The sequence below is a fragment of the Lonchura striata genome, chromosome 3 (assembly GCF_050655825.1).
Source record: "Lonchura striata isolate lonStrDom1 chromosome 3, ASM5065582v1, whole genome shotgun sequence".
In the NCBI taxonomy this organism is placed as follows: Eukaryota; Metazoa; Chordata; class Aves; order Passeriformes; family Estrildidae; genus Lonchura; species Lonchura striata.
The window spans coordinates 56,193,879-56,220,974 of NC_140705.1; the positions used below are offsets into that span (position 1 = coordinate 56,193,879).

The 27,096-nt window shown below is 35.7% G+C and overlaps 1 protein-coding gene across 10 annotated transcripts in view; it reads right to left on the minus strand.

The window, feature by feature from the left end:
• AHI1 (Abelson helper integration site 1) overlaps positions 1–27,096 on the minus strand; it is an 83,885-nt gene that overhangs the window by 29,926 nt on the left and 26,863 nt on the right. For all 10 annotated transcript variants that reach the window (XM_021540652.3, XM_021540648.3, XM_021540650.3 and 7 more), the window contains 4 exons: positions 26,835–26,965; positions 25,406–25,546; positions 23,318–23,520; positions 15,810–15,927 (listed from right to left, as the gene is read on the minus strand). In XM_021540652.3, the coding sequence (XP_021396327.2) occupies positions 15,810–15,927; positions 23,318–23,520; positions 25,406–25,546; positions 26,835–26,965 (593 nt within the window). The remainder of the gene's footprint in view (positions 1–15,809; positions 15,928–23,317; positions 23,521–25,405; positions 25,547–26,834; positions 26,966–27,096) is intronic.

The window sequence follows — 27,096 nt, forward strand, 5'->3', positions numbered from 1 at the left end:
ATAAGATTCTTTCAGTGTATTCTGCACTGACAGAAGTCACCTCAGTGTCAGATCTTGCCATTACTAGCACTCTCCTTGTCTCTTCTCCACCTTTTTCTTCTATCAAAGCATCTGAAAACATTGAACTCTCTCCTCAATGTCATTCTCATTTTCTAAGTGAGGTTCCAATTTATTAATCTAAATCTATCCTCTTAGAACCAAAACCCAAAATCTAAAGGACAAATAGAATCCCTCTCTGTTTACTGTCTCACTTTTTCTAAATTATATAGAGAAATACCTGTTTATTTATTTTGTTCATTGGATATGAGAGCTGTTTACATGCTATATACACTTGAGTAAAATGAGAAACAAAAAAAGCTCTGGCAGCTCTACTGCTGCCAGACATCACTCCTCCAGTTACTGGAGATTGATCTAGATGGCAAGCATAAAAAAACCCCAACCATCCCACCTTATACTCTCCAAGTTCAGCTGAAACAGCTGTGCTGATAGGTGGAAAAGCATAACTTATTTTTGTTTCCCTTCCCCATCATTATCGATACAATGAAAACTTGTAAACTAACAAAATAATCTTGGGAAATTATGTCAATAGATCAGGCTTAGTTTGCCATTCAAAATACTACACTATATAGAGAAGTCTGTACAGAAGGATAAGCTTTCAATGAAAAAGTAAGTAATGTTTACCTTTTCAACCAGTTGTTTACTAAACACTGATATGAAAAGGAGTTATCTAGGGAAAAACCTCTAGGGAGTTACACAATTCAGGACCATGCAGTTTCATACATCGTGCTGCAGCTTCTTAAACACAGCATGTGATTTCCCAGTGGATGTCTCAGCTGCAGCTACTAGGAGAACCCTGGGTTCACAAACCATGAACAAGTCAGATTTCCTGAAGTGAGAGACACAACTGCTCTAGTGTGCTTTGGCACAGTAACTTCCTTATCTATGGATTCATGCAGTTATCTCTGGCTAATGCATCTGGTTGTCTGATTCCACAGCTCAAGTGACCAGGTAGTTTGTCCTTGCAGCAGAGTTAAGTAAACACTGGAGCAGTGGAACAGAGCAAGGCTTAAATTCACACCTGTAGATCCACAGAGAGATACCTTTGCTGTAACATCAATTCCAATCCTCATATAAGAGACCTCAGAATCAGACAGCACTAACATGAAAACACTGTGCTTCTGGCAGTGCCAGATCCCACAACGTAATTATATCTCCCATCAGCCAAAAGAATGTATAGAGATATTCATTCAAGGTTAGCCATCATTTTCATTCCTGGTTCAAGGTATACAAGAGCACATACATGTGTTTGAGAATAATCCTCCTCGAGGAGGACTATAGAGAGAAAATGCCTGTCACTGGCTTTGGGTTTCATCTGAAAACATTTATTCTGTGCTTAGGCACAATGAAGAGGCAGAATTTGGCCCCTATTTACAAAAAGCATAATGAAGTAAAACCTATTGCATCACAAAAACAATTAAAAATCCAACTTTTTAATTAGAGATTAAAATCAAATACATTTAGCAGCCTACACACCCAGCTAATTATTTCTGAGTAATCTTATCAAACCATCATCTTACATTTTTCTTGCAAATGTTAAGTTTCTACAGTACCATATATAAACAATGCAAGTAGTAGCACGTGTCCCAAGCATTCTTTTGAAGTAAAGAACGTTTATTGAATTCATGCTAATCAGGAACGTGCTAATTTACGACAACTTCTAACATTACATCACAATGGCAGTAGATATCACTGAAAATGAGCACAGGTTATAGTATCCAGTTGTTTCTTTCTACAACTTGGAGAACAGAAGGTGATTCTACAGCAAACATCAATAAGCCTGCACAGATACCATCAGCTTTCCGAAATCAGATTGGCAGCATTATTTACAAGTTTTAGACAGCAGATAAAGATGTAAGGAAAATGCAGACTATGACGCATTCTTTTTATTAGTAAGAGTTATTTTTCTTCTCATGCTGCAGATATCCTGAGAAAGTCATCATTAGTTTTGCTAGGCTCACCTGGACTATCACCTCACAAACAAACTAAAACATAACAGAAAAGAAACTTATTTTGTATTTTATTACATGTAGTTTATGGTGTTTCTTATGAAAAAATACTTCACAAAATATAAAAATTGCAGTCCCTTGGAGCTGTAGATGCCCAGTACTGAAGTAGCAACCTTCACTTTTGGCTTTAATAATATTTTTGCCTCTACTTTAACTTTCTCTGAATCAGAGGAAATGGAGCTCTTAAGCAGGATTTATTATTATCTACTTTCTAAAAATATGTAGAACAGTTAGATTTTATTTATTATTTATTTATTAAAACAAGTAATTCCTGTGTAATACAGTTAAATAGAATTTAAATATCTGCAGCTCTCAAAGTCAAGTATCTTATGACCACATAACTCTACTCGTGTTTTTTAAAAAAACATACTTAACTACAGATAAAAGACAAAGAATGAAAATTATGCAAGGAAGGAAAACAAAGTAATTTTTTTCTCATGGTTCTTCCCACAACAGGAATTCAGCAATGGCTAGTTACTCAGAGTTACTTAAATCAAATTAGCTTGCCATTCTACAAGTGGAAAGTTGTAAGAAAATATGCTTAGAATACCACAAGTGTCTGTCATTTCTGTATTGCCCAGTAAGACTCACAATGTCAAATCACATCTTAATTGGAAAAAAAATCTAAAAAATATTTCAGATCTTGTAACTGCTTATGTAGCATTTTCCTAACATTTATATTCAAGGTAAAATAGTATCATGTGCAATATGCTGGAAAAAATAAGTCAGCTTGATATTTCAGGTCTTTACCATGACCAGAATAGCCACTACTTTCTCTATGACATTACCACTTTCAGCCATTACTGACTACTAATTTTGACAAAGTATTACCAGAAAATTCCATGAAATAGCCAAACAAGTCATACATTATCAAATCTGAAAAATGCAGGACCATTGGCAGACACTATATCAGGAAACCATTATGTAAGATTCTTAATTTGGCCTCAAATCAAAAGAGTAAGGAAAAAAGTTCAAAGCAAAAATACTTCTATATTGAGAAATAGAAGATCATGTCTTTAAAATACACTCCTAAGTTTACTTTCCATTTTGTAGTTCATAAATTAGACTGGTCAGATAGTTCATGGAAATATATGCATGTGGTGAAACCAAACTACTCCATGAGAGTTTTCCCACGTGTACACTTTTTGAGTTTTCAGAAAATTGATGAATAAACTACTTTTAGAAAGTTTTTCTACATATCAGTGAAAAGAACATGTATGAATAAGTAAGTGCTTTCTAATTAGCATCCAACTGTATAGGAAAAATAAAATAATGGCCTGCATCCACTTTGGTAACAAAAATCTGAATAAACTTCCTTGTAAACAACATGTGAAAAAGCACATGAGACTACTATTGGTATCATCTGTTACAGAGGAAAATATACTGAAATGTTATGTCCAACATTAAAGTAACGCATTGGAGATCCAGCTGGGCACAGATTATTATACTGATTTTTCAGTTTCCTTTACCTACAAGGTCTGCAAAGCTTTTCAGAATGCAAGAGTAACTTGTTACTGCTTTTACAGCAGTAGCTTTTTAGAATGTTTGGGTCTTAGATGGGGGATATGCAAAAAAACAACAAGCATGGAAAATATTTGCATTGAACATAATTAGGCAGCAATACTCTTTAATTTACAACAGCAGTACCTGATCTGAGGAGAGGTAAAAGAAGGCAAATCAAGACAGGCAGGTTAATAAAGAGTAGCTGTGCCCAGCTTTAGGCTAAGACCACATTTCTAAAACTCTGGATTATCCTGGAGGGAACAGAATTATCTAAAAGGTTCAATCAGGAACACAAAACACTACAACTGGGATTAGAAGACAGTAAGATTTTTCACTATCTCGGTGGCAAGTGAGAAAGTAGAAGTAACAGTCCTATCCAGTGAGTTAGTATCTTGTTACTATAGGAATTTTGCAAGCAAGACTATTTGCACAGCAAATCTAAAGATGCAAACACAAATAATAATAAAAATTAAATTCTGAATGAAGAAATACTGTTTGACTAAATATTTTTTACTGTTTCATAAATACGGTCTAAGTGCTTAATACAATACCATATTAGTTTTTTTCATATCATCACATAGGTAGCGCCAAACTGTTAAAAACTACAATACTTTAACATGTAAGCCTAATTATATGACCCATCCTCTCTAGCTGATTACCAGCTGCAGCTAAAATCCCTACTGATTATGCTCATATAGCATCTCCAATAAGCCAAAACCCAGACAAAAGCAGCAAGTGCTAAATTTTCATAATCATCAGTAAGAGGAAGGTGATTAAGGGCTGAATATTCAAGGACAGGAAATTCTTCTCCATAACCTTTTCTAAAAGGAACCACCCATTTCTATGCATTACGAATGATATTGAGTTTCTTTAAAACTGACTTCATCGCCAGCTGCTACAAACATTTGCTTCTTCAAAAGGACCAAACAACTGAAAACCACAGAAAATTGTCTAGTAACACTCTTAAGTTTGGAAATCTCAAAGTAAATGTTTTAATAGCCTTATTCAGTAAACCTTCCTAGATGGTTTTTGCTCACATTTATGTGCCAATTATTAACTCAAGAACTGGTGATACAGACAACCCTGGACACACCTTTTTCTCTTTGAGTGATTACTGGAACTTACTCTGAAAATTGTTCTGGTAAGAAAAGCTGATTTGCAGGAAGAGTCTTAATTGAAACCACAGTTTCAACTGCTGCAGATCCTTTACATGTGTGAGTAGTAAACAAATATGGAAGTTTATGTTCTGTACCAGAAGGAAAGCAAATTTCTAATGAAGTACTGTTATCAAGGTACACATGATATGGTATGTTACAGATGTGCATTAGGTGGGCATTACACTAACAGTAGAACAACTATGTTTCTTCTCCCCTTGTTGCTGTTTTTTATGCAGAAGCTGCCAAATCAAAAGCAAATATAATCTGGCAGAACACACATTATATTAGATTGAACTGCTGGACACAAAAGGTGAAAAGTTGCCATTTAATCAATATATATATTCAGAACTTGTGTTTTAAATTATTTCAAAAATGAAAAATTCCAAGAACATGCTTGGAGTCCTTACAGGAAAGAAACACCTGCTTGGTTTTAGCTAAGGCCTGGCTCACAATAGACATTCTTCAACTAGCAGCAGGCATAACTCTGTTACAACATTCTCCTGAACAAGCAGAAGAGGTGATGTACCTCATGGATACCTTTTCTGTATTGAGACAGTCATGTCCCACCCTCCCCCCGACTTTAAGCATAAGCTCATCTCTTTTTACTATAGAGGTGAACTCTGCTTAAATGTGATTATCCATTAATGAAAACTCAAAGATGCAAGGAGTAGGAAAAGGTCTTCACGTGAAAATACAATGCCTCACAAAGGGAATCTTTATTACGCTCTGTAGGTGCATAGTGACAACCAGAAGTTTGGCAAATGAATTCTCACAACACTTCAAATTGCTACTAGGCAATTTGTCACACCAAAAGATACTCAACACGTATTTTGAAAGAAGCTCTAATTTTCTGTATGTTTTAATTTGGCATATTGGCTGTAGCAGTCTGCTTCCTTTGACCAGTCAGGATCTGAATGGATTCCAGAAAGCCCTGTATCAACATATGCCACTGCAACTCCCTTCAGCTAATCTGTAGAACACTCCAATCAATGAGGCACCAGAAGCCAGCATAGATAGACAGCTGGAGTAGAGATCGACAGGACAGGAAAAGGGGATGTAGTATCTAGAATCATATGGAGATGCAGTATGCTGGAGTCAATCTTTAGATAAGATTCAGAGTGTCAAGTACTATCTGTTACATGGTCAAGAGCCTTCTGCAAAGGGACTGTCCAGCAAGCCAGAACAAAGCCCAGGGTCAAGTGAGCAAGGGAGAGTTTTTTTTTAATTTGCCTTTTTGCCACTTGAATCTTTTTTCTTTCCCTGATGAAGTAAAAACTGAAGAAACGGAGCCCTAATTATGGGAGGAAAACATGAGAAAGGAACCTCTGCAATCCTTCACTGCATGCCATAAGGTTGCAGAAATCACCCAAATAAAGGTTTTCAGAAGCAGAGTTTTAAGAGAATTCTAGTGCTTCATTGAGGCCAACAAGCAATGAATCATTGTTCCTTACAACTTCCAGCAAGCAAGAAAGCAAGCTAATGATGAGCATGCAGGCTCCAGTGAAGCTCTCATTTCATCTGGATCAAGGCAGCACATTGAGGCCAGTACTGTATGTAACAGCAAACTACTATGTGACAACAGCAATATCTGAATTACACACCTATGGAAGCCCTCACTTCTCTGTACCTGCTTTCTTAATGCTTTCCCAAGCCACAATCCTCTATCATTAGTTTCTATAGGTCCAACATGATCCGTATCAAACTACAATGACCAAACTGCATCAGTACCCCAACCTACTGCAAAGCATACTACAGACCACATACACCCAAAGTTAACTTAAAAGGTGTTATATGAATAGAATTAATCACGTCATGGAGGTTTGCTCTCACTGAAATTGGTGGTTCAACAACAAGAATAACAAGGTGCATTTGAATCCATGGAAGTTTAATTGTTTCACACATAAAAATCTATCAACAAAATTAGCAAAGGCTTTTTAAAGCAGTTAAAAAAGTATGCATGCGTACCAAAATGGAATGGACAATGTATGTTTAAAACATAAGATTTTTTTTTCTTTTAATGCACTTAGAATTTACTAATTTGTCAAAAGCAGTGATGAAGTCAAAGTACTTTGGTTTCCTCTTGGTAGATGGAGATGCCTCCCTCCTGTGCATCACAGCTGCTACCAGGGTTTTTGCATAGTCCTCCCAGCTCCTCTGGAAATTACAGGAACAAAAGAAATGGAGGAATACAGGCAAGGATCAATTTCCTCATTTTATTCACAGTACATTTCTGCTGTACTTTACTGCACAGTCCTTGGGAGAAGGACTGTTTCTCCCTCTGTGACCAGCTGAAATTTCATTCAAGCATGTTGTTGTTTTGTGGCTCAATAGCCCAAAATTACAGACAAGCTCAGAATGAAAACAGTTAACAGGACCTCTCTACTTAGGAATTAATTAATCAGTTGTTTTAGGATCCACATAACTGAGAAAAGTAAGGGCACACTTAGGCCAAATATATTTTGGCAGCGACTCACCAGAGTGCAACGTCACACCCTGATTTTGCAATCTATACCCATTGCTGCCAAGGAGAGAGTAATGCTTCATTTAATCCACACCCTTGTATAATTTGGCTGAGAGAACTTCCTTTAGCCTGAAGGTTCAGCAGTAATTACCCTAACATACACCAATTTCGAGTAAATATAAATGGTGTTCTTTAGATAAAGTTTTTGGAATCTTCAAAGATTGCTGTTATTGTGCTCTGTATTTAATGTAATTTTTACAGAAATATTTTAATTAACTTACCTAGAAGAAACATGAGAAAGAACATATAAAAAAGGAACATGTGTATCTTTGATCTCAGTATAAACAATTCTAGCAAGTTTAACTAGAAAATACAAACTCTTCTGACATTTATAACATCTTATCAATCAGATAGAAAAAACTGGATAAGCAACCTTTTACAATACGAGAACTAGACTGTCATTAATGTTAATGGTTATGTCTCTGTGTCTTTACTATTCTATTAGAACATTTTTGTGGTTAGATGAATCTATTTATACAACTTATGTTTTCGAATTAAAAATAATTTTTACTATTCATTTTATAAATGTAAACACCCAGCTCCTCTACCTTAAAACAAGGTCCTGTATTTGTGCCTTGAGCCAGAACTCTGACATTGTCCAATGATGTGGGCAGCACAGCATGTCACAGAGCTCTAAGAAAGTTCTTTCCCTTGCAGAATGGCCTGAGCTGCCTGTAAGCCATGATGAAGGCACAGGTGTGGCCTGATACTCTTGATTTTTATTTACTGCCAAAGTCACCTGCAAGCTGGAACATCATGAGCCTTTGTAATCTATTTGCACTGAAGAAACTGAGTCACAGCTACTTCAAAATGTAAATGGTATAGCCAAATAGGTTATAAAAGAAGGAGATATAAAAAATAACAAAAACATCTTGTGATAAGATATTCCTGTTGTTTTAAAAGAAAACTAACTTTGAGAAAGATATCTGTAAGCTGTTTTTCCAATTCTTCCATAGCATTATAAGCGAACCGAAAAAAATAATTTTTTTTTTATTTTCTCCCTTCTCTTACACATTTCCCTTAAGTCAAAGTGAGAGATATGAATATCTTAAAATGAATGATCATTTTCCCCAGGGGAGTTCCCATTCAAATTAAGACATATATAAAAAAGCACTTTAGACTTAAAGCTCTTCTGCTCATGGTAAAAATACTTTAAGCAAATATCAGTGTATTTACATCAGTTGACACTTGCTGAGAGCTGATCTGTGGTGTTGAGTTGCTGATTCCTCTCTATTGAGTTCTCCTACTACCTTTTAAAAAATAAAGAGAAAATCTGCTAACTGGATCTAAATCTTAATTCATTATAATAAATTCTCAGTGACTAAGCAGTAATCTTTAGTTAAAACAAAGGCTTCTAATGACTGCAAAGGTATGTTTATCTTTGGTTAATAGGAGGTAAAAATCCCACAACAGAAAAATATATTCAAAAACCAAGGGACTAAAATAAGTCGTTTACTCACTTAGGAAGTGCTAGTATTCTGCACTACTGTTATCACTATTGCTATCTATTATTGCAGACCAAGTGGTGGTGGGGATGTTTAAGTAATTCAGTTTCCAAAAGAAAGAAAACATACATAGTTGATCCAGCCACAGAGTTAAAATCAGTTACATCCTACAAATTACAGAGAACATGAGAATTCTTCAAAGTAGCAATAAGATATTTCTTGCAATACCAGAAAGCAACTCACATTTCTACATTTAGGAATGTATAAGAAAATACTAGGCAAAATTCTTAATTTTTTAGCATCAGCATCCCACTATAATAAAATGAAAAGGGTCACATTTAAAAAAAATCATCCCCATAAAAATGTAAGAACAGTTCTCTTGAGAATTTTTCAAAGTATCAATTTCTTAAAAGTATGTCAGGCAGAATTAGGTCTTCAGATATGTGACAGAGCAGGAAGACAGCAAACTGTGTAAGAACATAGAAAAATAACTGTAAAGTGAGAGACAAGTACTAGGCACTTATTTCTTCCATCTTGATGCACATTCCCCTTTTTCAAACACATGACATAATCTACTAGCAGCAGACTGCAGCTTGCAGGAAGCAAACCACTCCACAAGCATTTATTCTCATGTATCACTTCCTATGTTGGCAGCACCTCTACAGCACATACTGAAAGTGTTCTGCATTTCTGTCCAGCTTCAGACTTTATGGGTAGCAGACTGCTAATGGAAACATATTTTACCCATTGGACTGCCTGATCACATCAAGGCCATTAGGAATATCCCTTAGTGCAGGGGGAACTTGCATTTCTCCCTCTGTAGAAGGAGGAGGGAGCAGTAGTAGTATAGTAAGAATAAACAGAAAAGATAAACAAGATCAGTCAAACAATGAAAAGACTACTAAACTATGTTTTACAGTCCTCATAACATCACTTGATTATTTTCTCAATCAATACCACAAGAAAAAAAAGGCCAGCAGACTCACCAATGCTAATGAAATTGAGAAACTCTGTGAAATTATTATATATTACCTATTTCCCTTTTGTAAGTTTTTTCATAAATAAAGTAAAATTAGTTTCCTATCATTACCTATAGCAGATTGTACTACACTCAAACCACTTTCAATTAACAGTATGGGTTCCGAACTACTTTTAGGTGTATCTTTGGTTCTCTTCACCATAACATGCTTCTGCCCGAATTTTAAGATGTGGGGATAAAAAGAAAACTGTCAATGGAACTTAGACATTATGGCAAATTGCTACACCATTTCCATAGCTCTGATCTGTGCAGCCCTGCAGGCTTAATTGCTTTCACCATTACAGTAAATCTAAATGAAGCTGCTGGGTGAGCTAATGAGGCAGCATACATTACAATTCAACAGGGAACAGATACACCCAATATTCTTTCAAAACAAAATTGAATTATTTCCTTATGTTTATTGCAAGAAGTCTTTTACACATACTCAAGATATTTTTCTTAAGAAGTGGATATAAAGATATTTCACTTCTATGTTAAAATATGATTTGTTAAAATACAGTATTAACACTGATATGCTAGGATTAAAAAAAAAAGTATGTATCCAGTGATTTATGTGTCATTCAATTTGCCTGCATGGATTGGATCCCAGTAACAGATTTCTCCAATGGGCACTGCCACTGCCACTTCCTCTAAACAAAAATATTCCCCCACCCAAGATCAAAATTAGATATTTTCAGCACAGTAGTGCAGGGAAGATGGCAATGCCACCACCTGTGCCACATGGCTTCTTTTAGTCATCTTATGCCTTTCAATCACTTCTTTCAAGAGATATTACAAATACTGTATTTCATCTTATACTTGGACTATATAGTACACTTACATGCACTCCTCAATTAATACAAACTCTGTTGTTTTTAGTATCTCTTTGGAATATTTTGTTGACGATTATTCTCAAATAGAAAAAAATAAGTTATTAGAATAACAAATTGAATTAAATTGTTCATTTGATACATGTTCAATTACAGTGTGTCTAAGTCTTCTTTCCCCTAAGAGTTTCTTAGCGAGAGACTAAAAAGAATAAGGCCACACTGAACAAGCTTTCTGCAGACGTTCTTCCTTGAATGGCACAAAGCTATGCGAGTGGCATATACCTGCCAAAAAACCCAAACAAACCCATCCAATTCCTCCACAGCCATTGCAGTACTGAATGATGGATGTTACAGAGTTGTGGAGAAAGCATGAAATACTGGGGGGGGAATCAATCAATGACTTAACATACATGAGACTGCAACTTTTGACATGTATTTCTGCAGCATCTCTGCACAATGTGAATTTTGCTACCTGGTGTAGCAAAATTGTACCTCCTTTTTCTGATTCTTAAAAAAAACCCCAAGAATATAAATGGTATTTTAAGAACATTTAACTGATGCATGAATATTTCTGATATCTTTCATGTAGAAATCTATTTCACCATTTGCTTGAGACTGAAAGAAGCAGTCTTCAATATCAAATGCAGAAGAGGACTTAAAAAATGTGAAGTCAGTTTTGTTTATTTTTTAGAAAGCAATAGAGTACTTTGAAGCTTTCTCTTTATATAGGTGGAAAACACCTTTGACTGTCAGTTGTGTTAATGGAGAGAAAATTTCTAATTGTTCTCAACCCTGCCAAAATGTTGTATTTTTTTTGTTTCTGAGACTTTCTTTAATGATACAAGAACCATCACGTTTCTAGCACATACGTAATTAATTTTTAAGAGCAAGTTTAATTAACTGATTTTATTGAAGTCCAAATTTCTGTGAACAGATCTGTGTAGTATTTATAGTCAAGCTTCAATCTCCCACATAATTAACAATTAGGGTCACCGTTAATTACAATGACTTGAAACCTAAAACTTATTTTAGAAAGCATGTCCTGAACATAATGGTAGTTACTGAAGAGTCACTGTTGAATAAAGCCCAAAGATGCCAGATATTTCTTTCATGGCATACCACAGACCTCCAGAACAGTGCCTCATAGGAAGGTGATTTCACTGTCCAAAGATGCTCACAGTCTTAAGGAGGAAAAGCAAACAAAACCAGAGGGGATTTTAAGGTCTGTCAGCCAGATGAGCAATTGAGAATCTGGAGTTTTTGCTACTTCCCTATTTGCTAAAAAAATAACAACTAGGAAATGGTCATCCTGGAAAAATTTATGAAAGAGGAGCATATGAGAAGAAAGAGACAGGAATGTTTAAGACAAATCCCTGGATAATGCTATACTGCTGTGCTGCAGAACAGCACTACAGGCCAGGTATGATAAAACTAGCACTAAGCATGAACATAGCCAGAGCTTACAGCACAGGCAAAGTAAAACCTCAATTCTGACTATCAAAGACAGATCTTAATCAAATGCTGTTACCACTGAAGGAAAAACAAGAAAAAAAGGAAAGCAAAGGAAGAAAAAAAGAAGTTCAGCAACCTTAAATATTACATACCTTTAGGGACCGATTCCTTACAAGTACTAAACACTCATAAGACTTAGTGAACCTAAATTATAAATGTAAAACTCAAAGAGGATGACTTTCTCTAAAGACAAACATCTAGCAAACTTTCCAAATTACTGACATAGCTATGAGCACAGCTACAACTATACTGAGGCAGACACAAAAATTATCCTGATGTGGTAAAATGAGTCACACTCTTGATGAAAAATTTCGGCAAACAGGCTATCATGACAGATGGCAAGAAAACCTAAGTTCCATGCCTTTCCCTCAAATTTAAAACAATCTTTGTGAGAGGAAGGCACACAACACACATTTTCTGTAATTAACTCTGTTAAATCTGATTAAATGTCTCTAATGAAATGCTTTATACATAACACATAAAAATAAGTTGATCCATGTATTGTACCTGCTTTGTGGCACTTGTTTGCTAATTACTATTTGACAAAATTCATTATGTTTTTCTAGTAATTCTACCAATGCTCTTGACAAAACTCTCATACAGCACTGCAAAGAATCAAGTAGATGTTGTTAACCTTGAATTTGGCAAGACTTTCAACACTGTCCCCCATTCCCACAGACGAATGGCTCAAGTTAAAACAGACAGTGCAGCAGACTGGTAAGTTGGCTGAACTGGAGATTTACAGGTTTGTAACCACTCATGAAATCTAACTGGAGACTTTAGACCAGTGGTGCACTCCACAGGTTGATACTGGTGTCCACACTTGAACTTCTCCATTAATGACCTGGATGATAGCACTGAGTGCATCCTCAGTGAATTTGCAGTAATAAAAATCTGGGAGGAGGAGCTGATACAGCAGAGGAACATGCTGCCATTCAGAGGCACCCTGACAAGGCACACAAATGGACCAACAAGAACCTCTTGAAGTTCAAGGGAAAATCCCAACTCCTGAACTACAGGAGAAATATGCACCAAAGCAGACTGGAATGCACTAAATATAATTTAAAGATCATTAAAAATCCTTTCCCGTGAAAACAGTCCACTATTGCAATAGGTTGTCCAGAGATGTTTTGGAGCCTCCATCCTTGGAAATATTCAAAATCCAAATGGATACAGTCCTGAGCTCTGAGCGAATCCATTTTAAGGAGGAGGGTTTGGCTCCATGGTCAATAATATCATGGTCTTGTCTTTATTCATCTCACATAAAGAATATTCTGTCATTGAGAAAGATACTGAAGCTCTCTATCAGATGATTAAACAATTAATTACTTAATTTAGAGCTGGTTGGAAACAAAGGCAGTCCTCCCTTGGCATCCATGAGCTAACTGCTCTTGAGGGAAGTGGGGAAATAGCAGAATAAAACTGGGGCTTCATTAAAGCCTATAAATCTCTGAAATTATGCACTTGAAGAAAAGCCAAAACACACAATATGTCAGGGTATACAGAACCCATTTGTCAAAATGAACACACATATTTAAAAGTGATAACAGTGAATATTACTTTTATTTGAAGTATTTTAATATAAAAGTCACAAACAGCTAATTCTGCAAAAGTATCTGGATATGAAAAGATTTAAACGTCAAGAAAGATGTGCTGTTTTACTGCTACTGTCCATATAACACATAGATGGAAACACTGTTTTCTCATTGTTTCCTACCTCAGGCAAGACCAAGGCAATTAAACTGTTTTTTAAAAATAAAGGACTGCATATATTCAGGCTACTACACTACCTGTACTACAAGATAACAGCTATCACCTTACCGAACTATTAGAGCATGCACATACACCAGTTACGTGGTTAAATATATTGCTAACAGAGGTTTACAGATGTAAATGGGAATTCTCCATTTTGCTTTAAGAAGCACTAAATGCCCAGTAAAAGGTGACAGAACTGAACTCTCAACATAAGCTTCAGGAATGTGTAACCATCTGCTGGATCTCTAGAACAAGCAATTGTGATCAGTGTAACATCCCAATTAACGTAAGTACAAAATGAAAATATATTTTGTATATAAAATCAACACAGAAAATAAAGGTTCTATCTTTCCAGCACAAGCAATAAATCAATAGATGCATTTAAGTACAGATTTTCTATTACTCAAAAGCAAAATTTAACTGGTAGTTAGGCACTATGAACACCAGCACTTATCTTCACAGCTTATAACCAATGGGGAATGATGAAATAGATAAGTAAATCTTTTTCATGTTTCACTGAAAACAAGTCTACCACAGAAGAACAACTTGGAGGCCCACAAAACATTTTCTTACAGAAAAATCTATTTCAGTTGTGTTCCATTAGTATTTTTATGGTTGCCTTCCCTTAAAAATCTTCCTGTTCTCATGGCTTCTTCTTTTATTATATTTCCTTTTTTTACTACACTTCCCTTCTAGAAATACTTTCCTGTACCCATGGATCATCTTGGAAGTATTGGTCAGCTTTGGAAACAAAAAACACTGTGAGTGCTCATGAACAGCTGTAACATACACCTATGTTCGCTCATGCTATTTAGGAAGTCTCCATCAACACTTTTATCTGTGCTTTTGCATAAAGTAAAATTCAAGAAAATAAAATTCCTTGGTTTGAGCAATACTAGGAATAGCCATGTAGAACAACTTAAAAGTGTACGTTAATGTTCTTTAAAGGGTTAGTCCACTTTAAGTATTCACAATATGTAAGCATATGCCTTCTACTGTGGAAATAATATGCATCCTTTGAGCAACAGATGAGTATTAGTATGGCTCCAAGCTCTTTTGTTTAGGTAGAAAATAAAAATACTGAAGTTAATTGCTGTATGGCCATTTGCATTGTGAATTAGTGAGTAAGAGTGATCCTGAGACCAGTGGTCTATCTTTTAGACCATGCTAAGAACCATTTCCCCAGCTGCTCAGAAAAAGTAATCATAACTTCATTTGCGAAAAAAATTGTCTGCCTTTAGGAGATAATTCTATATAATTATAGACATTATTCCTATCTTTACTATCTACATTTGAAATCTCTATTACGTGTTTTTATTTCATTATATATTCCACCCTCCCTCTGGAATTCTTTTTACTCTTCTCAAGGATACAAAACAAAAACACTTTGAAATTAAGGTGCCAATTTTTTGTCTTATTTTACAGGTGCCCAGAAAAAATGGCATGAAATTATAAATTTTATTATTAAATACTGTGATTATCAATGAAACATATTATTAGCAAAATAAACATCACGAATGTACATAATTGCATTGCTTACCTTTTTCTCAAAATCTTTCAATATAAAATATCTTTAGGGGAAAAAAAATCTAAAAATAGATTTAAAACAACTGCAAATAGACTATCAGGCAGTATGATCATGTATTAGTATATATGTTTTTAAATTATATTCTTTTTGAGTGCCCATGTTTAAGATACTTTAGTAAGCATTAAAATATTATCAAAATATTAAATTAAGAAAAGCTGGCAATCTCATCCTCTTCTACAAACTTACACTAATAAATAGATATACAGCTTAAAGAAAAAAAATAGTATTACAAAGAAACACGCATCAGCATTGGACTGTATCACACTGCGCTTAATAAACAGTATCACATATAACCAAACTGGGTTAGTCCCCAAAAGAGCTGCACAGCAAAATTTTAAAAGGCAGAAAATAAAAAAGTCTTCATAGAAGTTATCACCTCTTCCCTAAAAAGAGTGAAGAAATAAAGAAACTTACCACTTTCAGCAGTGAAAGAATACAGAGGATTCAGTGGAATACTCAGAGCGCCTGGCAGTCTTAGCTTGGAGTGTGGTGAGAGAGATGATGGTGCAGGAAGCAAGAGATTTGAGTTTGCCTGAAATAGGAAGACAAATCAGAAAGTGAAGTATCATTTCCTGGGTCACTTACTGATGTAATAGCTAGAAGATAAATATTTGTTTACTGTAAATAACGATTAAATTCCAGGAAAAAAAATCAAAACTCAAGTTAATGATGGTTAACAACTTCAATATTTATTTTTTCTTAGCATTTGGAGATACAGACTTGGAAGTATTACTGGCACAGCAATAAACTGAATTGTATGTTTATAAATGGACACTAACTCTCAAGCAGTGCAATGGAGCAGAATTGTTCAAACCAGCATTTTGTTGCATCTTCTTGTATGAAAATTACAAGACCTACATAAGCTCATAAACTTATACATATAAAATAATTACTCTTTTTTGAGTACTCAAACTATACTACATCTATGAAGAGATACTCACCACTATAGGAAAAAAAAATCTTAAACCAGTCCTAGCACAGAACTGATTTCTGTAAAGGAATAAACACCAAAATCCCAGGCACTTCCTATATGCAAATTATATATAATATAATTCCAGTCTTACTCTCCATAGCAACAAAGATAATGTAGTTAAAATCTGTTTTCCTCTGGAGTTTCTTTATATACATATATACAACAATTACAAAACAAAGGCCTGTCCCAAACTTTACTCTTGTCATATTATGCAATAGAGTCTATGAAAAAAAATCTAATGATCTCAACTTTTTGGTTGATCCCATTGAAAATTTTAGTGTTTGTTAAATATATTTTGACTGCTTTAATACACCAAAGCCAAGGCAGAAGAAAAACAGGCCTTGAATAAAATATTTGTAACTTCCCTCAAGCAAGATATTAATATACTAAAATTCATGAGAATTATTTACATAAGATAACATAATCCTTGACCCTTTTAAAAGTTAAGCCTATTTCATCATATAGAATAAAAGCATATGGTCACTTAATCCAACTAAAACCTCCCAATCAGTAGAGCACTACCTTTGGCCTCAGTAAACTCTAGATCAGAATCTTAAACTTCAGCTGTGGGCCAGTGATATTTTCCAAATTTTCAAATTACTTGCTTTAAATTCTGTTTAAAGAAAGAAAACAATCACTGATTCACTTTCGTTTGACTATCTCAAAAATGACATTTTATATAACTATAATTTCTGTAATTCAATAAATATTTTTCAATTCAATAATGCATAAGTATTGGCAGGTGTACTAGAATGCAGGTAATATAGCAGTAAAAATGTGTAATGAGTTACTTGACTGGGCCAGAGGGTATCTGCCACCAACTGCTTTGCACCACTACGCCTGACCTTCATCTTAAGATGTCTGGTTTTTTGGGCAGGAATATGGATTAAATTCTAATGTGCAAAGTTTATAGTAAAAACTATCTTTGACTAACAAGGAATCTTGTAGCAAAAGTGCACAATTGTAATGACTATACTCCAAAACTGACAGAAAGAAAATCCAGACAGAAAATCAAATTAATCATTGAGCACGATTTTAAAAAAGCATTAAACCTGCTAGATTTTACTACAGGGTACAAATTTAAATGAATGCTAATAAACAGTAGCTGGGAAACATTATCAGAATGGAGGCCTGTCTCTCTCAACAACTGCAACAACAATATCAATCTGCTTTTCTTACACTTACATATGCAAGCAAGTAAGCTTCATTAATATGAAGTCTTTTCTGATACAAAAAATGGTGGAAAGCCATTAACTTACCTATTTACTCAAACACAATAAAAATAATCTGTTCTGCAAATGTTTTGAGCTCAGCTTCCCAGTGTTTCATCTTCTTTGACCCACTGTAAACTCTAGGGAGGGCCTTTCTCTCTAGATAAATGAGAAGGTCTCCCCTTTGCATGACTTTCTTGTGAAGCACACACTACACTACAAGACAAACAGTGGCTTTCCAGTCAAATACTTTAATGAAAGTCTCCTTCAAATTTGCTATCAAAAATGAGATTTCAGATAATACAAGGACAGGACAGAGCAAACTATTGAAAACTAACACTTAATAGATGTCTCTGCAGTTCATCCTGGAAGGAAGAATTATGAAGCTAAGCTTTCTTGATTCTAGTCCTTGAACAAATTATGTAAGAGATTTGGAACTCTATGTAAATTATTCCTGTACAACACTTAATTCACTTCTCTTTATTTTCCTGCTGTATTATGCAAACGCTCTCACAATACATGCCAAATAGCATGCTTTGAAATCAGATGCAACAAAACACATAAAAGAGATGACAATGTACAGTCCTGAGGATTTAAGAAAATCACCTGTTCTAAAATGCAGCACAAGTTCTCTTAGAATACTTTCTTCTTGTCCAAGGCCTTAAAAACAAGATTAAAACCTTTTTAATGAAAGAGATATGAAAAATGAAGTTTTATATCTAAGTAGTCTTACAGGAAGTGATTCATTCCTCCTCTTGATGGCAGTGAAGCTGAATTCAGGTGAACTATAAAAGACTGTCCATCCAAATTAGAGACAAAAACAGAATTTCAATGACCTTTCTGCCACTAGCTCTTAAGAATTATTTAAATCTCTAAGAGGTCCAAGGAGGAAAAAAAGCCACAACATTGTAACAGAAATGGGAAGCACTCAGCAATAAGTGAGGAATAGTGAATCAAGCACAACTGCTTCCAGGTGAAGTATGCTATTCTATGAAAACTAATTAATTCTCCTACAGCAGGCAGACATAAGACTAGCCACAGTACAAAAAGACATTATTTTTGAAATGCATGATGTGGGAAATCATTGCTAAATACCTTTACAACAATGAGCAAAGTTGGCTAAGATAGCCAACCATGAATTTACTCATTTTTGCTGATTTCTTCATGCATAAACCACAACTTTATCAAAGATACAGTTTATTACTATTGTGAATTTACTAAGACTAAGAGTTAAAACACTCTTATTGTTTCCATCACAATAAAGATACCTTCACATTTTTTGCCAGGTTTAAACAAAGATTTGCATTTTCTTTTTTGTGTTAGGGCAGCTCTATGCAAATAATGCAAATACACACTTTCAGTGAAACTAGTTTTCACATTAAAAGTGAATTGCATAAGATAAAAATTAGAACGCTCTAAGACTTGACAATGTGGCAAAAGCATATATTGAGAGATAAAGCAGCCAACATGTAATTGATTCTGAGACTAATACTCCAGAGTATATACAGATGCTATTCCTAAGTGCTACAAAGATGCCAGACATCTAAAAGCCGAATTTTAGAGCTAGAATACTACGTTTTCAAAGAAAGCCCTTCTCTCTACACCTACACAACATATGTCATCCCCTTGTTATGGATAGTTATAAACTGTTTTTAACTGCTAGTTGGAAGTGAAATTAAAAAAACATTAATAGCAACATTGAATGAAAAACACTTATGAGTACTTCCAAGAGCCAGAGGTGAGTTAAATTTTTCCTATCAAAAACCTCCATTAATAGAATCATGTATTAGTATTAGCTTCTTGAGGTAGAGATAAATAACTGCTGCCAAGATTCACTACTCTGTAATTTCTTGATGAGCTACAGAAGCTAATTCTGCATTCTGGTTTCATACAGAAATTAACTTTTACCTTTTGTATAAAAAGGTTTTCGCTTTTGCAAATTGCTAAAGCTTTAACACAATAGTCAACTCCTGGTTCTAATTTATGGGCTAAGAATGGCAATGCTGCAGAAGAGAAGAAAAGAAACTATCATTTCTTAAGGTTCATGTTTAGGTAAAAAGAAAAAAAAACAAAAAAAACTATTGGTTCTAATGGGACCTGGAAAGGGGGCACGGGTCATAAGACAAAGAACCCAAGCTTATATAGAATCAGAGTATTCTCTAAGCTTGAATGTATTGATATCACATTTTCTAGTCCTATATCTAAGTCACAGAACTCTAAACTCTACCCTTTAAAGTTAGTTTTAAATCCAGTAGCTATGCTGTTGACACATGTTAAAACCAGAGACCCCCATGTAGGCAGATCTGTCATTTGTGTGTTCCAGCACCTTTGTGCTGGACATGACCCCAGGTGTGACCTTAGGCCAGGTCTACGAGGCATGCTGCCACCATGCTTGTCCCAACATGGTATTTCCTCTGTATCTGTAACAAGGGCATGCAAACATGATCCAAAGATCAGGATTACTTTGCACTGGGGCTGCCTCACCTTGAGTGCTGTGTGCAGTTTCGGGTGCCACAACATAAGACAGACATTAAACAGAGTGTCCAAAGGACAGAAACAAAGATGGTGAAGTGGTGAAGGGCAGGGACGAGAAGCTGTAAGAGGAGTGGCTGAGGTCACTTGATCTGCTCAGCCTGAGGAAACTGAGGACAGACCTCACTGCAGTTACAACTTCCCTGTGTGGGGAAGAGAAGGTGCAGACACTGATCTCTCCTCTGTGGTAACCAGCGACAGGGCCCAAGGGAATGGCCTGAAGTTGTGTTAGGGGAAGTTTAGGTTGAATATCAGGAAAAGTTTTTTCACCCAGAGGGTGGCTGGGCACTGGAACAGGCTCCCCAGGGAAGCAGTCACAGCACCAGACTGACAGAGTTCCAGGAGTGTTTGAACACTGCTCTTGGGCACATGGTGTGGCTCTTGGGGATGGTGCTGTGCAGTGCCAGGAGTTGGACTTGATCTCTGGGGATCCTTCCAATTCAACATATCTATGATTCTGTGAAATATATACAAGGTAACACCTGTGTTCTCATCTGGATTTTTAATGTTCCAACTTGACCACAGGGTAGCAAGCCAACCTATGTGTGGTTTCCTAAAGTCATCTTTTTCCATTTGCACTTGTCTGTTCCCATAAATATTAGCACATTCTCACACATGTGGCTGAGTGGCAACTTTCAAGAGTTCTACTTTGACAAACACTTCAGCAAACCATTAATGTGAGTGTGCATTCTAATAAGCCTTCCAGCACAGCCTGCACTTACATACACGCATAATTTTTCATATGATAAAGGGAATTGCACACACATTAAAAACTAATTCCCAATTACAATCAGTACAAGTTTTAAGTTTTAATGTTGTATAATTTACTCTGAGGCTGTCCATAATGTGATAAATCAGGCAGGCAATACTGCAGCCACATGCAAAAAATGAGCTTATCCCTGCTTGAAAAGTATCTACCACTGTCCCCTGAGTGTCATGTTGCATCACTGAAAAGATTAGCTGCAAGACTCCTTTTAAGGAAATCTCCTCCCCCATATCTCAGTGGTTCATAAATTCCTGCAAGGAAGCACTCTCAGTGTTTATAGTCACTATTGCCATGTGACAGATACCGAACAATGTGCATTCTTTCAGCTACCATCCTGTGCTGTTTGGAAACTCCCACAGTAAGAAGACTCGGATGAACTTTTGGACATCTCCCACATGGATAGAGGGCTTGGAGTATGCTTGGAGTCAAAACCACTGATCATTACTCTGCTCACAGTGGACTCACTCATCCCAAACTAATCAATGGAAATCTAGGATTACAGAACTCCAGTGGCTGAAAGTTATTCTTTCAAACACAGTTGTAGGCTTATCTATTTCGTCTAGTCACACAGTAACATGGAACTTCTGGATACTTCTGCTAAACCAGATTTGTCTTTCACAATCCAGACTGCTGGTTAATCTGGGAGTAAACAGCTGCAATAATAAAGACTCTCATAAATTCTCTAACCTAATCTTTTTCTTCATATGACCGACATCCAGAACAGTAAAAATTTATCCTGCAGCACTTGTCCCAGACACAAGGCTACATGTTCCATTCTCTCCATGTTGTGCCTTTTTCTGATAAACAACTTGATATCTCTCACTTTGTAGGTGAGGGGAAGAATGAGAAGGAAGTAGAAACAAGGTTTGCTTCCTTGTGTCAGGCCACATGTAATTGAAAGGTAGAAGCAGCAGACTACTGTTATCCATGAGAGCTACCGTGTGCTGTTTCATGAAGGGGTTCACTGGGCGTTCACAGTCCAGAAATCTGCGGTCTGTGTGAAGGTCTGTGGGATAGTTTTCTTCCAGACAGTTTCAAAGTACAGGCCTAGTGGGGATGCCAAAGCCTAAACCAGACTAAATCTAATCCAAAGTAAAACCCCTACAGCATGATGATAGTAGTTACAGCAACCTCAGCAACAATTTTCATCTACTCGTCTGCTTCTTTTGTGATTCACTGGTTATTAATGCAGACAAAACCTAAAGCTACCAAAAAAAATCTACATGTACTCAAAAGTACTTCAAAATTAAAAACAGCAAATGCAAACCCAAATGCAAGTTCATGTCATTGTGAAAAGTAATTATTTACAGTGCTCCTCAGCTACATTTTGCATCCTTGTTGCATGCAAAATTGTCTCAAGTTGGGGAAATCAACTGAATTAAATTTATTGCCAATTACAAAAGCTATAATTACTGATTTGAGTATAGAGAAACAAGACAAATAGTAAAACACACAACCAAACACTTTTCATCCCTCTTTGTCTCCACTTCAGGCACCTTTTTGCTCCTTTCTAATCCCCAGTCTCCTTGATTTCAAAATTACATTAGACTCAGTCCCTTTGGAAAGGAAATGGAAGGGTGGTGCAGTAGAGTGAGGCTAGTGCACTTGCTCTTTTTGAATCTTCTTTTTTTCTTGCTCTTTTCAACTGCTTTAGTATGGATCCTCCACCAGACAACATCCCCTTGGGGCTGCACATTTTCAGCATGGATACTTCCATTGTTGCAACCTGTTTGGAGGGGTACCTTCATCTGTATTTTCTTTTGCATGTCCTCGTGTATCTCTTGTCTTTCCCTTCAAGCCTATTCTGTTATATCCCCAGTATTACCATTTCTGCATTGTCTTTTGTCTCTTGCACCACCTTCCTGCCTCCTTCTGTGTCTTGCATATCTCCTCATTTCACATGACTTAGCACATCTCTTCTCCTCTATCTTCGCTTGTGCCCCCTGACACGTTTTCCTTTGCATTTTTCCTCTGTTATGGTATTTCCTGTCTCTAGTAGGTTCTGACCTATCTTAAATCTGTTTTCTCAGAGGTGCCATATTCTGTTCAGTTCGTTTCAGTTGTGCAGTGGGTCCATATTGTCCTTCACTGAGCTGGCCTGAAACATCTGTGCCCAGCACAGGGCATGCTCTCCCCGCAGCCCTGCATCTCCCTGAAACCCCTACTATTTACGCCACATACAATTTTTAAGGTATCCATAATGATCTATGGATCCCTGATTTTACATAAATGGACAAACAGCAATGGATACTAGCACAAAAAAATCCCTTGTCATCGGTACATGAAAAACAAATTTTTTTAAGATTGCTCTTTTCTTAAGAGCTACTTATACCTGCATTAGTATAAGTGAGAGATGCCATGACAACACATCTGGCTTTTTAAGTATAGCAGTTCCAGAATATGGAAAGACTATATACTTCTGAAATTAAGTTTGACTTACCACAACAGAATCAAGTTTTTGTTTCACCTTCTGCACTCTCATTGATGCTCTTGCAACATTGAGAAACTGATCTGCTGGAGACATCACTGAGTTTTTTTGTATAGGAATTTCAGAAAAACTGCTAAAGAAGTGTGGCCCTCTTGGTGCAGCTGTGGTAAGTGAGGAACTGAGATCTCTTACAAGTTCAGCTTCCTGTTGAGCAACTGTAGAAATAACCAACATTAATGTCTCAGGTGAAGCCTTATAATGCCATGGGAAAAAAATTGAAGGAGCACGGTCATTTTGCCAGTCTATGTCTCCAGTCAAATACCATCAGAAACTACAGTCCTACAGGGAAAACCTGAAAGCAACATGAAATTTTCCCCTTACCACCTGATTTTCCCCCTAGCTCTTCTGATCACAATATCTCACTCCAGTTATTTGTGTTTAGTAATCCCTCATACAGAACTGGTATTTTTGTATTACTTATAAACAATAGTGTTCCTCATGCAGAAATATTGGCATTAGGTAGGGGGAAAGAGTGGGAAGAGAAAGGAATTTTTCAAAGGCAATAAAGTTATAAAGCCTGCACTGAGTTCAGGTTGGTGACGTTGCACATTTTTTCTAGCTTAGTTCAAGTGAGTTTGTGATATCTGAGCAATATTTCATACGTTGACAGACATACAGGCATAGGACACACTGCCTGACAAGTTGACTTTTGCAATTTTTTGTACTATGGTCTCAAGCCAACAAAGGTTAAAATAATTCTTTGTGGAAGTTCTGCCCATGATATTAATAAAACTGCTTGTGTATCTAAAACAAATGCTGTCAGAGTCTTAAAAATCAGTATTTTAGTCAGAGACTAAAATTAGTATTACTGTATGTTTAAATCTTTCAACGCTGTGTCAATGACTATTTTCTGAAAGCAAAAAGGTTGCATTTAACCAAAAAAGGCACATAAAAATAATAACCAACAATACAAAAAAAGACCACAACCTATGCAAAGCCTTATTGTCAGCAGTTGCTTGTGTCAGAAGACACAAATAACTATTACTTTGCTGTGTGATCTCTAAATGTGCATGCACAAATATATATATTTCAAACTACTATGTTAAGTTTAAGGCTCACTGTCTGCTTATCAGAAAATTCTGAACAAACCCTTCGCCCAAAAAAAGTCTTTGTTTTTTAAAATACCAATATCCTATTTAATTGAAGTATAGCACTGAATATTGATTGCAATGTCACTCCACTTAATGTTCCTGTAAAAGTCAACCAATTCAACAAATAACCTACACTGAGAATTTATATGAGTAATCCTTCTACTACATGTTACTTAAAAAGCCAGTGTATAAAGATAGGATTAGCTTTACAGATCTACGTCCTCTGCAAACATAATTCATACAAAAAATTACTGCATATTAATTGCTGCAAAAAAATTTCTGCATGTTTTTAAAATATGAACACATTAACTCTCTAGATGCAAATGTCTTTAATTGAACACAACTATCAAAAAGGCCTGTGAAGGACAATCTGAATTTTATTCTGTATACCAAAACTTCCAATTTATTTTTTACTATCTTCTCTTCAATATGACATGGGGAATACACGTCACTGACACAATGACATCACAGCTATAACAGCTATTTCTCAGAAGTCTATACACTCTCATTCATTTCTATATGGCTCTTCAACATTATTTTGCAACATAGCTGCCACAAACTACTCAGATTCCAATTAAGCTACTAATTAGTTTTCCAAATAATTGTTTTTTTCTGGATCAATAATCTACCTTGATATTGCAAAAAGGGCTTTTGTATAATGCTGCCTATATATGATAAAGTGTTACAAAAATCACACAGTATGAAACACAAAAAAATTGAGGGACCTATGGTGTTTCTGGCTAGGCCAAAACCCTTGCTTAAAGCAGCATCACATAGAACAGGCTGAGCAGGATCATGTTCAATCCAGTTTTGGTATCTCACAGGAAAAAGATATGCAGTATCATCAAATGACTGTTTTCTTTTTCTCTCAAAAGAAGTACAGATAGTAATAAATCACTTCTAAAAATAAAATACTTAAAGGCGAGTATCAAGAAAATTTGTACTGTACCTTTATAATCATAAATGTATATAAGTATTGGATGGTTTTGACCAAAGGCACAAAAAGACACCATGTGTTCATGTGGATGAAAGGCAACATCACGAAGTGGAGATGTGAAGGAGAGATCAGAATATGTCGCCACCTGATCTCCTGCAGAAATGAATTAAGTTTATTAATGCCATGGAAAAACATTTGAAACAGCCAAATAACAGTTGGTTAAATCTTGTATTACTGCAGTGTTTGCCACTGCTAATAAATGTTCTTCAGTCAATTTCCTGATTGAAAAGTTGTATTTTGGCATAAGACAAATGAAATTTTGTATGCTTATAAGTTATTCTGTAAGTCAGAAGTTAGTGCTGTTGCAATAGCTGCAGGAAATGCCAGAGGAGCATACACCAGGTTAGATGAGTTCTCTCATTCTGATAAACACATTCTTGAAAGGTGGCGTTCCACAGTATTTGTTTGTTCTTGCATTGTGCAAAGATAGCCATCTTACTTGTGGATTTCAGCTATATAATACTGATAACAGGAGTGAAAGTTGAGGAGAACATTATTTAAAAATATAAATAAAATTAGCTCTTCAGCTGATGGCATTATAAATGCAAATACACTGTGTATACAAAAGTCAAAATCCAATAAAAACACACTAATAACAAAGTTCCTCCTTTCTTTTACTTTTTATTATTTTTTAAAAGTTTTCAGGCAAATTATGTAGCAGCAAAGATGCAAGCTAACACAGTTGGAAACATGGAAAAAATTTCAAAACAGAACTGTTAGTTATCTGCCAGTTACAAAGTACATACCTTTGTTACTTTAAAATATTATATAAACTACAATTACAGACAGAATATAATGTCCTCAAATTCAAAATGGTATTCTGACTTTCTGCTCTTATTTTCATCTCTTTTACCTCCTGTACAAGAAACTACCCCACATTTTCATCACATTTTTCAGAAGATTCTGGTAGCTATTTTGAAACTCCTTGGCTTGGGGACTAATTCACAGTTAAACTTTATATACCACACACCAAAAAAAAATCAGTCTCTGGCCACCCACCACAGAGATTAAGTGGTTCTGCACAAGAACCTGATTCTCAAATCTAAACAACACAACATAAAACCTTACCTGACCTAAAACATTTTTGTGCACTCCATCTTAAGATCCTCACCACATGTAAAGAGTTGCAGTATACAAAAAGCTGAGCCTCAGGTGCTTAAGTCATGCTGGATATTACAAATGTTGCCTATATTAATTTCCTCTACAGAATTAAATCTCAGAGATTAATAACAGCTATTTAAAAGGTGGAGCTAAAGCTTCAGGATTTAAGAACGTCTCACTGAAGTTTTATTCCGTATCAAAAGTGTTCCAATAAACTTTAAAAAATCTTTTACCCTTCAGCTTTGACAATTTGGCTTAAGCCCATAAAATAATTAGTTACCTGTTTCTGGATTCCAAACATAAGCTCTTCCATCTTCACTTCCTGAAAACAGGAAGGTACCGCAAGGTGTTAAGGTGCTGTGAATCTTTTCTCTGTAATTTGTAGCACCTACATATTTCTTTGTTGCCAAGCTAAAGAAAGTTTGCAAATATAGAAGATACAGTCAGAATATAAAATGTAACTTTTTAAGTGTCAGTTCCCCTTCTATTCTTCAGAAAAATAAGTACATCTTGCAACCCAAATAGATATGCAAGCACACACT